This window comes from Propithecus coquereli, unplaced genomic scaffold, assembly GCF_000956105.1.
Source record: "Propithecus coquereli isolate 6110/MARCELLA unplaced genomic scaffold, Pcoq_1.0 Scaffold186, whole genome shotgun sequence".
Taxonomy (NCBI): domain Eukaryota; kingdom Metazoa; phylum Chordata; class Mammalia; order Primates; family Indriidae; genus Propithecus; species Propithecus coquereli.
In genome coordinates this window covers 2,311,477-2,328,845 of record NW_012143412.1, presented here as the reverse complement: position 1 = coordinate 2,328,845, position 17,369 = coordinate 2,311,477, and the positions used below count along the sequence as shown (strand labels likewise).

The 17,369-nt window shown below is 37.3% G+C and overlaps 1 protein-coding gene and 1 pseudogene across 1 annotated transcript in view; both read left to right on the top strand.

Moving 5' to 3' along the window:
* DGKI (diacylglycerol kinase, iota) overlaps positions 1–17,369 on the top strand; it is a 270,690-nt gene that overhangs the window by 107,026 nt on the left and 146,295 nt on the right. The window contains exons 16-19 of the mRNA XM_012642753.1: positions 5,587–5,642; positions 6,573–6,635; positions 10,404–10,477; positions 11,930–12,041. Coding sequence (XP_012498207.1) covers positions 5,587–5,642; positions 6,573–6,635; positions 10,404–10,477; positions 11,930–12,041 — 305 coding nt within the window. The remainder of the gene's footprint in view (positions 1–5,586; positions 5,643–6,572; positions 6,636–10,403; positions 10,478–11,929; positions 12,042–17,369) is intronic.
* Positions 206–610, top strand: LOC105808990 (annotated as a pseudogene).

Here is a 17,369-nt window from a genome sequence, read left to right as displayed (position 1 = left end):
CTTATCTTTTGTTCCATACACTAAGCTTTAAAAAAATGTGTGTAATACTGAATTTCCATGAACATTGACGTTTTTCTGTGCGGGCATGGTTTTGTGATCCATTGATATGTGCTATTCCAGAGTGTAGTCTGTTTGTTACCAGGGAGCTTTAACCCACAGATTTTGGCCAATAGGCTTCATGTGTCCACCTGTTTGGAATATCGGAATGTTGGCTAGTTGCAGTGGATCTCAGCCTCAGGGCCGCTGCCTCCACGGCCAGTCACAGGGCATCCAGCAGCTGCTGCAGGCTGAGGAGCCGGCCACCAAGAAGGTGTCCAAGGCCCACAGCAAAAGAACCAGAGATGGAAGCAGGCCAAAGGAGCAGCTCAGGCTGAAAGTGAACAGTACCACCAGCAGATGGAGGAAGAGTTCAAGGCCAAGGAAGCTGTGGCACTGGGGCCCCACAGCCCCTGCAGGACTCTACTTCTCAAGTAGAGAAGGAGACCCAGAAGAAGAGGACCATCCTCCAGACCTACTTCCAGCAGGACAGGGATGATGTCTCAGATAACCTTTGGCCTTTGTCTCCAATATCTGGCCAGAAGTCCATGAAAACTACCACATAAATGGATAGGGAGAAGAAGAAAGAAGCGCCTGTTCCGTGGATTGGCATATTAGATGCCCTCATGGAATGTGAAGACTTAGCAAAGCTCGAGTTATAGTCTTATGAAAAGTCAGTATATTATTTCTGTATAGTATATAGTAAGTATATATAATACCAACTATTGTTGGAGAGTAGTAAATCTAGTTTCTTTGTACAGACTTGGAACTCATCTGAAGATTTCGTCTTTTTACCTCCTGTTTGCTAGAAATTTAATGAGTATATTGTTTGTTTTCTTATGCCTTTTATGATAGTTCAAGCAATGTATATATCAATGTTGACTTTTTCTTTCTTAGATCTAATAAAAGACTGGTTCTTTGAAGAAAGAAAGTGATTAAATAAATTTTTTCCCCTAATGCTTTCTCAAAGATCAGGGGCTTTATCTATGAAAAAGTAGTAAATTGTTATCTGTAATCTGTGTGAAGCGGCAGCAGCCTGAAAATAATCCATTCCTGCCAATGATTGGAATGGAGATCCTAGTCTAATTGTTTGAGCTGCTTTTAGTTTCTCTTAATCGAAATAACTAGATGGTAGAATTCAAGAATTTGTTACAGGTTATAACTTGGTGTATTGATCATCATTTAAAAGTAAAGATTCTTTGTCATGCAAAAAAGTCGTAGTAATTTTGTGTTAATTAATAAAATACTATCTGAGGAGGTAAATTAATACATGTTTCTTGAGCACTCTTTCCTGAGCTTGTATTATTTGGGCTCTTGAGGAACCTTGATTTTGGGTGATCTTTGGCAGGAGAGTGGCATATTACTACTTCCCTGAAGTTTTTTAATTACATTCTTTTCTAGGAGAATAATTATAGGGGAACAAAGGGAAGAGGCTGCTATCTGCAAGTTTCACAGAGAAGGAAGCATGTAGCAAATTGTGTTGAGAGCTAAGCAACCTTTGGGGCCCTTTGCAGCACTAACAGTCATTGGATGTGTACATTTTGGATGGCTAGAAACTTAGAAATGATGTATGTATGGAATGCAAATGCAGTGTGAATGTTTGTGCACCAATCGCCATACACTTTCTGTAAGCAGAAAGCACTCTGAAAACCATGTGACTTCCTGCTTTTCTGAAGACACATTTGTTTGGAAGGCTATAGGCCTGGCTTAAAGAAAAGGGTCTGCAAGCACCATTAACAAGGGCTAATAAAGAGGTAAGGGGAGTCAGAGTTTAGGAAGAAGGAATGAATAAATCATGTTAAATAAGTTAATATGTTTGTATGAGACCCTCCCAAGACCTAGAGGTTGATGGACAGGCTGAAATAAATGTTTGAAAAGGACTTAGACAAAAGCAGGGTTTTAAGATCCCCATTCTGATGGCATATATCATGTTTTTGTGCTGTATATAAATATGGGGTTAATATATTTAATAAATTGAATGGGTTATACCCAGAGCTCCATCATAACTATAAATGGGTTGCATCCAGAGCCAAATCATTTAGATGACTTAGATGATTTTGAGTTGATGGTGTCATGGGATGAGATCTCTGGGGACCTTGGAGGGAGTGAGTCATGGAGGCCAAAGGGTGGACAATGGCAGGTAGAATTTTGGCCTCCATGACCTTTGCCATCTGGTGTTGTACCTGTGTTATGTTAACCTTACATGGCAAAGGGACTTTGTAGATGTAATTAATTACAGTTAATAATAAGCTGGCTTTGAGGGAGGAGGTAATCCTGGATTATCTTCGTGGGCCCAATGTAATAACATGAGCCCATAAGAGCAGAGCGGAAGGCAGAAGGGAAAGTCAGATTCAGAATGTGAAAAGCACTTGTGCCATTGTGGGCTTTGATGACGGAGGGGATCAGGAGCCAAGGAATGCAGGCAGCCTCTGGAAGGGGAGGATGAACCCCAGCCAACAGCCAGCAAGGAAGAACTTCAGTCCTGCAAATACAAGGAAATGGATTCTGCCAACAATCTGAAGGAGACGAATCCTCCCCAGAACAGGATGACACCTTGACTGGGGCCTTGTAAGACCCTAAGCAGAGGACCACGCACAGCCTACTCCAGATTTGTGACCTAGGCAGCTGTAAGAAAATAAATGGATGTTTTAAACTGCCAAGTTTGTAGTGATTTCTTATGGCAGGAATAGAAAACCAGTAAAACTACTGTTGATGTCTGATAGATTGAGAATAGGTTAATGGCACAGACCTACGCAGCGAGTGTTTGGATCTCATCATCCCACAGCCTCTTGTGAGACAGGAGAATGGGCAGCCTGGGAACTGCAGCAATAAGCCATGATACTTCCACTGTAGGAGTCTTGCAATATTTTGAGTATTGGTGGCCTTTCTTGAGAGTTGCTGTTCATGGTATGCCTCATGCCAATGAACAGACACAGCTTCCTAGAGGAATGAGAGCATTTAAACCTTCTCACTGTCCCTCTCCTAGTTCTTTATCCCCCCTTTCTTGATGTGGTTGGCTCCTGCACACTTTGGTCCTCTTCAAAGGCACATCAACTTTTATATGCACACACATGGGCACAATCAGCCCTCCAGCCCCTTCCTTAACAGCCAATGGGATGTGAAGGAGCACTGTCATTGGCCGGCTGTCCTTGGCTTCCTCTTTGCCTGGCTTCTGCAGGAAGTGCTAAAGCTCTGACACTAAGCTGAGACATCTCTCTTAGCGCCTGCTAACCCTCGTTTCTGAGTCTGATTTGTGTTTGAAATAGGGTAGATATAAAAATGGACAAAAGGTCCAATTGCCAAGGCAAGCTCAATCTGGGAGTCAGTAGTACAATATGTAGGTTTGCTGTCCAGGCGCTAATGGGATTTCCCTCACACCCTTCTAACCTCAGGGCCAAATCATATGTGTGGCTCCTCCACCTCTTTATTTTATGTGTTTCTGACACCTCTCTGAATGTTAGGGTTGTGATAGATCTCTATTTTTTAGGTTTACTTATTTCATTGAATTTTATATAGTTAAATTACATCAGTTGCATAAGTGAAATCACCAAAAACTCAGTTTGTTTCTTAATTTTATTTTAATCTTGTTTGGTCTTACAAAAAAATAGTCTATCTCTTGAGAGAAAAAAATGTTTTTCTTAAAAAAAAAAAAAAGGTTTTTCAGTTCTTTGAGGCTCATAGGAAACCTCATAAAGATGGCAATATTTTCCAAACCATAAATTATAAAAAAATATACATGTAATAGCTGGTATATGATTCATTTAATAGCTGTGGACATAAGTGCTCTGAAAAAATTCTCTGCCAGAATGAGAACTGCCATTTTCCATTTCTCATAACTTGCTTGGTAACAGGATATTTTTTTTTTTTTTAAGTTAGAGCCTATGTACTTATGATAAATTGCATAGCAAGAGAAATTCTCATTTCGCCTCTGGCTCCATAAAGCAAGAAATAGTTAATGTAACTGAAAATGGTACTCAGCCAAATCTGTTCAAAATAGGTTGAAAACAACATGTCATTCAGCAGCCACATTTATCCCGAAGGAGGATTTAGACTGTGGAAATGGTCAACTCTGTGGCCAAAAGTGGAAAATCAGGGAGGTAGAGCAATTAATACCATTTTTATCTTCTTTTTGTTTACTATACCCTATACGTGAACCCTTTACCTTTTGTTTTATTTTGTTTCTAGGGTTAGAGTACTTAATTTGGTAGAACAGAGTAAATGGTTAAGGAGGGCTTTAAAATACAGAAATTGTAAATATATGAAGATAGCTCTCAAGAGCCAATCTACAAAAATACTATTTTTTTAAGGTTTACAATCCTTTACCCAATTTCATGTCATGTGCTAATATTATGTTCTAATAATCATGAAAATCATCTAATAATCATTTGTCTAGGATTATTTCTTAAGGTCCTGTAGCTTTTGTTGTGCCCAGTCTTAGTAAGTGAATGCTTTGCTACTTTTCTTCATCTAGACTACCGTTGTTGGGGATTGCTGTTCAAAAACAGGGTTAGGGTTTGGAGAGGTTCAGTTGGTCGGCCAGCTGTCTAATGAGGGAGGACTTACAGAAAGACCTAGTCCAAGAAGGAATTAATGAGCATATGGGATAAAAACAGCAGAAAACTAAATATAGACAGTAGGTTCTTTTGGAATGTCTTGGAATTTTATTAGAAAGAGACACTTGAGGGAATAATATTTCATTTAGGGACTTTGTAATACCTTGAATTCATGTGAAAAATCTTTGATGCTTATTCTTGTTTCATCTTTGTGGGTCCTCAACCTATATAACATACAGGAGCAAACAAAAAATTAAACCATCTGTCACCCAGAGCCTTTGCTGTAATATGCCCTGAGTCCATTCAGCAGGCGCTCGCTCTCTCACACTCTCTTGCTTTCTCGTGTGCTTGTGTACTCGCGCTTACTCACTGTCTGTGTGTCCGTGCGTGTGTATTCTCCACTAAACAGAATGATTTTTCAAGGCCTGTCACAAGCAAAAGAACTGAGGGTCGCTTAGAGTTTTTGAAAAATGTGAAAGCAAATTATCCATTAGTTTTTATCCAAATTCCCCATCTAGAAGCTGCACACAGTTTATGGAAGACAAGCCCTGTGAAAGTCAAAACAGATTATCACTCCTGCACCTCCTCCCTCCTTTCCCCAGCATCCCAGACCCACACCCTTGTGAGTCTGGAGTGTTTCAACCTTTAAGGTACATGAGAATCAGCTGGAGAGCTTGTTTAACCACCCCTCCCCAGATTCCTAGACCCCACACTCAGACATTCTTCTAATTCAGAAGGTCTGGGGTAGGGCCCAATAACTTGTATTTCTAGCAAGCTCCCAGTTTGGAGCTACACTTTTGTGGCACTAGACAACTGTCCCTCTAGCACTGGGCCACTGTACCAACTGGCCTGGAACTACGGGAGAGATGATAACAAAGTTGTTGGTTCTGTTGGATCTGCAGGGTGGGGAGGGAGTGGGGAAGGAATTAGGAATGCTAATATAAGTCACCACCTTTAATGAGATCTCTATAACAAAACTACCTTTTCTCTTTCACAGAAGCAAATCCAGAGAAGTTCAATAGTCGTTTTCGAAATAAAATGTTCTATGCAGGGGTAAGTATATATTTTATTTAATAATTATTACATATTATTTAATATTAATTCATGGTAATAAAGATGCTAACTACATTAAAAATAATAGCACACGTGTTTATATGTATGTTCATATATGGTTAATGTTTAACATCTTGGTTTAAGTATGAAAGTAAGGATGTATTTGTTTACTTAGTTGACATAAAGAGAGTTGGTGTTCATCATCTTTGAACTTTAAAGCTCCATGAGGGAATGCTTTTGAAGGAGTGTTGTGAAAAACAAACATCAACCCATCAAAGCCAATGTAAAAAATGGGGAAATTAGGTAGACTAAAGGATAGAAAGTCTGAGGTAAGAATATAGTTTCCACAGGGTGCATATGCATTGACATTTGAATGACAACTCGGCAGAACATGGGGAGTTTTTCATGGAAGCATTATCTGAGATGAAAGGGAGCACCTTCTTTTTCCTTCTTTTCTTTCTCAGGCATATTTGGGAAAGTGAATAGAGAAGGGGAAAAAAAGGCATCCAAAATATTGGTAAAGTGCAGTTGAAATATATGCCACTAAATAAAGGGAGTCAAAATAAAAAGGGGGGTGAAATAAGACATCCTCTGCAGCAAGTTAAAGATTATATCAGCACCTAGTGGACAAGTGGGATGGGCAGGAGAGGTAGGCAAAATATATCTTCAACATGACCCTTGGAACTATCTGCTTTTTCACTCTTGTTCTGTGCTTTAAAATTGTACAATACATTGTAGTTTGGAAACAAAGAGAAAGATTTCAAATTGATAGCCACTGCACTGCTTTCCTTTGGATTTAGCAAGAAGAGAACTCGTTTTATATTTTTTGCGTAATTTGGAATCATTGGGAACTATCTATAATATAGAAGCAAGAATTTGGCATAACCATGTAATTAAGAATTTCTTTTTCTTTATTTTCTTGTGGTCTAGGCAGCTTTTTCTGATTTCCTTCAGAGAAGTTCCAGAGATCTATCCAAACATGTTAAAGTTGTTGTAAGTATTGAATATGTTGATTCATTTCATTTGAATGTGAATATGAATGCTACAAAAATAAACTTACAAGCACCAGTTTATATATTTAGATTAGTCATTGGACTGCATAGAACTTTAGAGATCCTTTAGTGTAGTTCATTCAGCCAACATTTATGAACACTTCCTATGTGTTGGGCACTGTCTCTGTTGCTGGGGATGAAGATAAATATGAAGACTAATTTCACTCCTGAGGAAACTCACAGTTCAGTTGTGGAGAGGGGCATATAAGTCACTGCAGACAATGCAATAAGTATTACTCAACTATGTACACAATGTGGTGGTGGAAGAAAGGGAGAAGTAATAACTCTAACTATGGTGGGATCAGGAAGAGCTGCATCAAGGAAATGATGTTAGCTGGGCCTTGAAGTATATATCGATGTTTACACAACAAATGTCTTTATTCCAGGGCTGTCTGAGGAGTCTCCATATTAGAACAATGCATGGATTTCATTATTTTGTGGTGACTTACTCTCCAACCTGGTCATGGTTCCTCACCACTGAGTGGATTTTTTTGGGCTGTTTCTTCCTAGGCCTCTGTCCCTAGGTTTAGACATATACTACTGGGAAGCAAGGGAGAGAGAAATTTATCTTTCTCTAGGTGATACATTCTAAAAGAGAATATAATTAGTTTTTCTAAGAAAGACATTAAATATTTTCTTATAGTAACCAAGTTAAAAGAAGGGACCAACATGACTTTGTTGCACTTAGTTGTATAAGTAAATGAAAAAGAAAGAAAAAAATATAGAGAGATGGAAAAGAAGGAATGGGAATATTACAGTGCTTGAATTTATGGTGTAGGTAAAGAAAAAGAATATGTAATGAGAGGGAACACAATAAAATGTATGCATGAAAATAGAAAAAAATATATGATCTTAAGCTAGTGAGAATATAGAGAAATACATGGGAGCACGAAAGGACACAAATTAAAATTTGTTATCACTAGTAAAGCATATAAGAGGCATGAATCTAAGTCAGTGGAAACAAGAGACCAAGGCCTTTACCCCTGGTACCAACAACCCTTCACATCACTTTCAGATATTTCAGTTCCAATACAATAGCAATGAAAAGCAGGTCTCTTTCAGTGGTAGAGACTCCTGAAAACTAAAATATTGTCTTCTTAAAGCTAGATATGGTCCATTGAACTATGAAGATCTTTACTTTGATAAAATTATGGTTACTAAATGTAAATAGCAGCAACCTTATACCAAACTTCCCCTGTTTCTTCAGCTGTCTGCAACCCAGCCAAAAATCAACTTTACTTTGCACTTAGAGAAAACATCCATAGTGCCTGCCAAGAGAGCCAGTGAGTGCTGGGCGGCAGCCATATTGAATGCCATTGTACTGTCCAAATCGCTGGGTTGACATCAAACTCTGTACACTTCCTAGCCACTAGAGAGTTTCTCCTTCATATCTGGAAGTTCTCTTGATGATACATTTCTCATGCGTGGGTGGCTATACAGCAGAGACTAAAGGAAGCTTGTAGAGAGGCCAAGACGGCAGCAAATAACTAGCAAAGATTTGATATCAGCCAATACATGTAATATTAAAGGTAGAATATTTATGCAAATCTTCTGAGGAGGGAAAAAATGTTAGAAACTAAGTATAAACATTTGGGATACAGTTAGGTCTACCTTTACTAGACATATAACTTTTAAAAAATCATTTCAGAGAAGTTTGCTTTCCTCATCTGCAAAACAGGCATAGCAAGACAAGTCTTTGAAGCAACAGTTTTTGACCATTGTGCTATGATGCAGAGGGACCCAGGATATCTCTACAGTGACATCATTATATGTTTTCCTGAGTGCGAGATGAAAAGAATGGAAGATTAGTGAGAGTGATTAGATGTATATACAATAACAGACAATCTTATCTTTGTTACAGGATGAAGTCAGTGCTTTGGATATAATACTTAATAATGTCTCATATAGTAATAGATATAAAATGTGTATTTGAGTACTTGACCAAGAAAGCACAAAACAATTATAAAAACCTACGTTATTTGCTCTACTTCCCTTATTTTTTCTTGTTGTTATTTATCTGATATATGAGCTTGTCTCCAAGAACATATTTTGCATGCAAATATTTTCCTGTGTGTGTATTTTAAGTAGAGAGTTGAAACTGCTATTCTAAAGACTTGTACAGTTTAATGCAATAATATGTAAGAAAACTTTATAAAACACTATACATTGGAAGGTGCTTCTTTTTATATTACTTGATATTCATCAAGTAATCAGAATCACTGACATGTTTACAAGGAGGAAAAAGTAGAAAATTAAAAAATAAATTCTGTTCTAAATACAATAATATTTATTATAGTCTTTTTCTATAATGTGACAATAATGCTTTGCATGCTGTTAATGTATCACATCCTACTTTTTGGAAGTTTTATTTGCTTACAACACTCAACTTTGATAATTTAAAATGCGTACTTTTTTTCTTCATTGACATAGACATATATAAACTCATTTGAAGTCTTCAAATAAATTGGGAGACTTCATGTTTGCTTAGTAGTTGAGAGTACTGGAAAACACCTTCAATCCATGTCTAGAATTTGATTCCTGTCTAAATTACATTTAAACATATTTTGTTTATTTAGGATTGTAAGATTTCCTGGAAACAATTTCTGAGAAATTCTCGTGAAAATTATGCCGTATTGAGATCAGCCAGGGAAAGAATGTGGGCGCTGGAGTCAACTTGACTGCTAGCAAAATCATTGTGCTTAAACTGAAACTACTCCTAAAGAAATCTTTCACAATTTGCAGGGAGCTTGGGAATGCTTTGCTCTTCTCTCCAAAGGAGAAGATAATGGGGAAATTCTGCCATGAGGGTGTGTGGAAAGTAAAGAGAAAAGCAGGCTTCATACCTTTGACATTGAGAAGTCTATAGTTGTGATTAGAGTTTTTCTCTTTTGACTTTTGTCACCAGTGGGAAATGAGAGCGGGAAATGAAAGCCTTTTCTTCGATTAGTCAGAGGATGATACTCTTGAGGGAAGTGCTAACTGATGAGGGAAGTCTGATCGTACAAAGGTCAATATTGAGGACAAGCTGTCCAGGGGCCCTTGAGACCCATAGCCATGTCCAAGCTCCAGGACAGCAGTTTAATTTGGAAGTTCAGAGTCTGTAAGAGATTCAGTTTGTCAGAACAAATCACTAATGGAGGTAATACTAATTTATCATGGACACCTTTTCAAAAGTGTGCAGTATATATACCTTTTAAAAAGTGTTTAAAATCTTCTGTTTAAATTTTTCAAAATAAAAATTATCTCAAAAAGCAGAGAAAATAAATGGTTATATTCATGACAACTTTGAATCAGATGACTATAGTGGCAAATGCTACTGCTTTAATTGAGGCTTTATTCTTTTTATGCTTTTAAGTGTTCATAAATCTTTTAATGTTGATGCTATCAGCCTAAATATCTAATAATAATCCAAGGTTAAGAAAGACAGTATTTCCTTTGATTGAGACCAGAGAAAAAATCACTTTGGTCAAATGGCAGCTTTATTTTTGTGTTAAGTCAAAACAAAACCAAGCTCTTAACCCAGAGTCTAGAAAAACTATAATCAGAATATATTTTCAATCATAGTAACTGGCATTCACTTAAGCAGAGATGGAACAAGGGAAAAAAGACCATCACGGTATATACTGTTGTCAATCCAGTTATCTTTGATGATTTTTTTAGACTTGGGACTACTTCAAAACCCTTGCTTTTTCTGCTTTGATTGTTGCAGTGTGATGGAACAGATCTCACCCCAAAGATTCAGGAACTGAAGTTCCAGTGTATAGTATTTTTAAATATACCTAGGTAAGCGCTGTTCATATTGTTTCCTTGGTTTGATGTGAACTCTGTTTGACTTGAGGTTATCTGTTTTCATAACAGAAAAATTTCAGGTGTAAACAATGAAAATCAGTTATCTTAATGCCTTATTGAGGGTTTCTAAGTCTGGTAATTTTGTTTTTCTACCTGGTTTATTTAGTGTTCTTTGTGGTGGGTGGTTTAGTGTGTGATACATCATGCGTAGTCTGTACTTATCCATCCTTAAGACACCCAGACACCCCTCTTGATTGAAGTATTTTCATTTAATTCTTAATTACTGTTTTTCTCTCCCCCCCACCAAGAATGATAGACTTGAATAAATGTCTGTTCTCAGTTTCCCAAAAGCTGTTAAGAAACCATCCAGTTTGATTTGAGTATGGAATTCATTCAAAATCATTGCCAGATGATTCCTTTGAAAAAATAGGATCAATTAGAGTACTATTTTTCTAGCCAGGATGTTAAGTCTCTTTGGTGCTATTACATACCTCTGGAGAAAGGGATATTTAAGATTAACTAGTATTAAAATAAGCACATTATCTCAGTGGGATAAAATTAGATTCTAGACTTCCAAGGCAAGATTTTGGAATGGATGAATCTATAACCTTTTGTTATTTGCCCACAAAATAACTCAGACACAAAATCTGCAAATGCATCCTATTTAGACTGAATTTAATTGAAATAAGAGTTGTATGTAAATCAACGGCTAGGAAAACATATCATAATCTCCTGATTATTCTTAGCAGTGCTCATTATAGTCAGTTGCAATCTTATTCCAGAAATATTTGCAGCCTAATTGAAGTAGAAGGCCTTGATTCTCAGGAAACATTGTTTATTACCTCGCTTTATTATTTTTTTCCTTTTACCCTTCCTCTTCTCTTTTGTTCTTGCTCCTCTCCCTATGCCCTCTGGATTCACTTCCTTTACTTTTCCAATTTCTTTTATTTCCCCTTCCATTTCTCATCTCTTAACTATATCCTATCCCTTCTTCACTGTTTCTTCTTTGGTTACCTTTTCCTTCTCCTGTGGGTATTTCTTATTTTAATTATGTATACAGCAGTAAATGCTACCCACTGTCTCTTTTCTATTAGCGTGCATTTGCCTTCCTTCAAAACCAAATTCTGAAACTGCCTACAGATAATTCATGGCATAATGGAAAACAGGCATATATGAATCATAGCGTGAGAAATATTCATAAATAATGAATTAGGAGAAAGTTGGATGCCACAAGATACTTTTGTTGTAAAATTATAGATCATTTTCACATGTTGATATCTTGGAGCTGATAAGAAGTCCATTTTCATTTCCATTGGAAGCTATGCACCAAGAATGAAATACTGTTCTTATGTTAAATAAACATTGGGCCTAACTACAAATGAATCCTCAGTGATGATCAGAGAAGAATGAAATATATTTAATTCTGTCTTTAATCTTATCTTGCAGATATTGTGCTGGCACAATGCCCTGGGGAAACCCCGGAGATCACCATGATTTTGAGCCTCAGCGTCATGACGATGGGTATATTGAGGTTATTGGATTCACCATGGCCTCTTTGGTGAGCAACACAGCTTTTGCTTTGAGATGAAATGTGTTTTAGTCACAGTTAAAGTTTACTCATGTCACAGAACTTTAGTATAATTCTCTCTCTTGCTTTATCAATTTATAAACTTTATGAAATATAGAGTTGCTTAGGAAAAATGAGAAAAAAGGTCATCCTTTATGTCACTAAGAAAACTGATGCACATTTGTTTGAATTTCAACAAAAATAAGTATCATTTGTTAATTTTACTGATTAATTTTCTACCAGAATGAAAAGGTTTCATGCTAATTAAGCATTACACTATAGAGATATCCCAGCACTGGCACAGAAGCCATAGCATTTGCTACTTTTTTTGGTTACCTAAACTGAGTGTTTAGGTAAAAAGGAAACTAGTTATTTGGATTCAATTTCATTTTGCTTACTTACAAATGAGATGGGCATCTCCATTATCACGGAATACCTGAGTATACAAAGACATCATTATTGTGACATTAGTGAATATTCAGTTGCCACAGTATTGAGATCACCTTGTATTTTAATTTTGTTTACTTTCATTAAAAAAATAAATTTATAATATAAGTGTATTTTCAAGCAGGTCTTAGCCATGCATTCCCACTTATTATTAAATGATAAGGGAGCCAATTAAAAATTATGCTTATCATTTTATCCTGTGTAAATCAGGCCACACTCTCAGTTTGTAAAGCAAATCAAAATTAAGCTTCCATTCGTAACCTTCGGTTAGCACTTGGTTTGTGCTATACCTTATGCACGAAAGCAAGAAGGTTGTTTCTCTTGATCTAAACAAACAAAAACATATCTTTATTCACTCATCTTGTGAATTCCAAATGGCTCTTCCTCAATCACCTCGAATTAGTGAAGTTTAACCTAATAATCTATTGTGATTATGGCAAGAATCTCCTTTGCCTGATTTGTTGATGTTCCGTGTTAAACCCTCTCTAGAGTGAAATGGTTACCACAGTATAAAAGATTGGACTGGGATTGACTTACTTTTCAGGGTTGTGACACATATGTAGTTCTTTATTACCAGTGACTTTTATGTTAATTGCAAGCTGCCGCACAGCCAAGAGCAAACAGGATTAAGTGCAGGAAGGATATATGTGAGGAACAATTCTTGGAGGTGACAACATCATGCTAGTATATGATGGGAACACCCCTAAAACTGTTCATACATGTTTTACTTATTCTTTATTCGCTGATCCAATGAACATTTATTGAATAGTTACCATGCTCTAGAGCTTCCTAGTTCTGTCTGGTAAGAGGCTTTCAGAGATTGTCTGAGAGATGGATGATGATCCCTTACCTGGGTCTGGGAGGCCACGGACAATATTGGATATATTCCTATTGCCCTTAAGATCAACATCTAAATCCTTACTTGGCCTATAAAGTCGAGGTTCTGTCTGTCTCTCCAGCCTTCCCCGCTTTCATCTTTGCTTTCTAGCTCAAGTGGCCACACCAGTGAAGCATAGCATTGAACATCCCTCACTGCTTGTGCACCACCAAGCCATGGCACACACTGTCCCTCTCTAAAGTGTTTTTGACCTCTTCTTCCATGCTCATGTCAGTGTCTGGTTCTTCTTATAGTCTTTTTTGGTTTAGGTGTTTTTTGTTTACACCTGTGTACTTGGTATAATTTTTATTCTAATTAGTATAATATTTTAGTATAATAATTAGTGTGTTACACTAATTATACAGGAGAGCTATGGCAGACTGAAACTGGGTAATTCGAGGAGTGTTGAATGGAGGTACTCTTTACAAATCGTACACTAGATTTATGAGGAAACAATTCCTGAGCTGAAGATGCAAAGACAAACACGCAGTCACCTGTAGCAGAGAGAGCACTACTTGGAAAGGGCCACGTGACACAAGTGATATTTTCAAGAGGAGGCAGTCAACCTACACTAACCTAGCAGGGAGAGAGCCAGGGACATAAATACTATGACTTCACTCTTCTCCGTGACCTGTGGATCTTCTGCTGGAGGCTGCATCTGGAGAAGTCCAATCAAAAGCCAGAAGGCAAGGGAGCCACTGATGCAGTCCAAATGGGTCAGCCTTTCAGGGCAAGGGAGGGCAGGGAAGGCCTGAGGGGCAGCCAGGAGTAGCAAATGGGGGCCATCCATCTCTCCAGTGTGTCGCCAGTGCCCAGTAGGAAGCCGAAGACATGCAGTTGGCAATGTGTAAATGTGACTGACAACGAATGCTGCCAGGAGAAGAAGAATGGGACTTGGCATTCTGGAAAAAGGGAAATTTACAAAAGCTTGGAAGTATGAGACATCATAGTCCTCTGTGGGGACTATAAGTAGTTTTATGTAGTTTAGTGTAGGTGAAAAGTGAGAAGGACAACAGGTGGTGCTGAAGAACTAGGCAAGGGCCAGATCACAGAGTGCACTATAGACTTTATCTAGGAGTTATTACTTTATTCAAGGTTACTGAGAATTAGTTAAACATCTTTTGTAAATAGATATTTATTATGGTAAGATTTCAATATAAAAATAGACAAAATAATATAATGAACCCACAAAGTGTCCTCTCTGTTCTTTTGTAATGATCAGTGCATGGACTATCTTATATTTGTTCTCATCCACAATCTCTTCCCTTGTATTATTTTGGAGCAGATCCCAGACATTTTATATATATATGTCATATATGCATTATGTGCATAGCATATATATCATTTCATCTATAAATATTTCTGAATGAGTTTTTAAAAGATAAAGACTTGTTTTATAAACACAACCACAATAACATTATATATCTAAAAAAATTAAAATAACAGTACTGGGATATAACTAAAAATATACTTAGAACTCAAATTTCCTGTTGTCTCACAAACACCTTTTGTTTTCTTATGCTCTGTTTGTTTGAATCAGGATCCAAAAAAGTTTGCACATGGGGATTGGTTAAGATGACGTTTAACTCTCTACGGTTTCCCATTCATCTTCCCCATACCCGCGTTTGTTTATGGAAGAAACCAGGCCATTCATTCTGTAAAGTTTCTGAGTCTACATTTTGCTGATAGCATCCCTGAGGCATTTATTAAAATGTTCTCCTTTATTCCTTATATTTCCCATGAATTGATAGCTGTATCCATATACACCAGATTCCCCCAATCTACTTTGTAAGTAGTGTTTTATCTTTCTAAAAGAGGATACAACATATCTGGTTGTCTTTCTCGTTTTTTCATGTTAGCAGATGTTGATGGTCAATGTCTGGATCCAGCAATCATCAGGAGTTGCAAAATAGTGATAATTCTAATCCTATCCTTCTTTGTTTACTAACTGGAATATTTTTATAAAGAGAAACTTCTCTTCATCAACTATTTGATCACGTAGTCACGTAGTTATACAGTTTGTGTGGGAAAAGACAAATAAATGATTCCTTTTCTTTCTGCATACATGTTCAAAATAATGAGTTGGTTCACTAGCATCATCCAGTGGTGACTGCTGTTTTATTAAAATGGCTTTGAATTTTTAGACAGATATCCCATCAAGGATTTGGGTCCTTGTATCCTCCCCTTGAATCTGGTTGGGCTTGTGAATAGTTTGATGAATCAAGTACAGTGGAAGTAACACTATGCAACTTCGGAGTCGGGGTTGCAAAGGCCCATGCAGCGTATGGGAAATTTAAGCACTAGTTATAGTCTCTAATTAATAGGAATTTTATAAATTCAAGGTAATACTTATTTAATATGTCTCTCTGTTTTTATTCATTTAGTATCAATCATAAATGTTTATTGAATATTTATTAAATCCACAAATACTGAATCTATAAATGACATGCTTCTGGGTAAAATGGTTAAGAAATGAACCAAAAGAAAAGCCCTGTCTTCAGGGTGTGCACAGCTCAGTGTCGTAGGGGAAGACAGAGGAGTAAACAAGCAATCGTGTCCTGAAGTTATAAATTCTGGGAGAAAGGCCTATGTGAGAATAGAAGGAAAATTGAAACTAGAGCAGTGTTTATAAGATGGGAATATCAGCAAAGATTTCACAGAGCAGGAAGGAGCCTCTAGGAGTGAAATTGCTAAGTGGCCATTGCCATCAGAGAAATTAGCCTAAGAGAACACTGTGTCCTAGGAGAGCTACCAGTGAGGGTTCAGTGATGATACATATGGTGACTAAAGCCATGGCAGAGACAGAGCTCTTTAAACTGTCAATGGGGAGGCCGAGGGAGATGGGATGAGACAGGGTCAGATTTGTGTTTTAGAAAGAATACCAGGATGTCAGGGTAGAAGGCAACCAGAATCTCTACCGCTGGAGGCAGATAGACAGGTCAGCATGTTGGTGCCAGAGTCCATGTGTAGAAATGAGAAGGTGTGGAAACTTGAAGTGAGAGAGTGGCAATGAAGGCAGAAGGGCCTGGTGAGTTCAAAAAAGTTACTGAGACACAATGACTTATTGTGTACATGCCTCCCGGGAGGCTGGCATAGGCAACTAAGTGAAGTGTGAATGCTTTAAATGAGATGGAAAATGTAAAACAAGGAGAATATTGCAAAAGAAATGAACTCTGTTTTAAATTTTAAATCCCTGTATGACATCTAAGGAAATAAAGAAATGGGCAATTTAAAACATATGTTTAGAGTTCAGGAGATCTCTTTAGGTTAGAGAGATTGTTTGCGGGGGCAGGGGGTCTGTCAGATCCTTCTCTCTCTCATGCTATTATTAGTGAGTAAAAGAGAAACATCATAGCACATGGGAGTTGGCCAAGGAGAAATGAAATACTGAAATTATATCAATTATTTTTTTCTCTTTACATGGTATGAATAATGTAATATACGCACATCAGCTAGCATCAAATGTGTGATTGAATCTCAGATTCTAGTGACTTTAGATTGCTTCCAAGGTAGAAAATCCAATCTTAGAAAAGCAGAGTTAAATGTAGTTTAAGCCGTATAATTTTGAACATTTTATGCTCTCTAAATATATATTGACACATAGTCCTCTATTTTCATACACATTTTATCTTACTATTTACTACTCATATAGCAGTACAGCATTGTAATTTTTTTTTATTCCACCATATTTTTGTTCATTCAAGGTGAAAGAATCTCATTTTCAGTCCTTCACGTTGGGGTGAAGACTCACGTGGAGCTCATGGCGCAGGTTGAGAAAGATTTCTCACACAAAGATTAGGATATAAAGATGTAAAATGTTTATCTACTTTCCCAAGAAAGAAAGAGAGAGAAAAGAGAGAGAAAGAGAGAAAAGAAGGGAAAATGGCACTCACTGAGAGAAAGTAATGGGAAATGCTGGCAGCTGAGCAAAAGCGGTTGGTGCTTTTAAAGGATAAATATGGCTTTTTTTCCCCTTTGCTGCAGACTAATAAAAG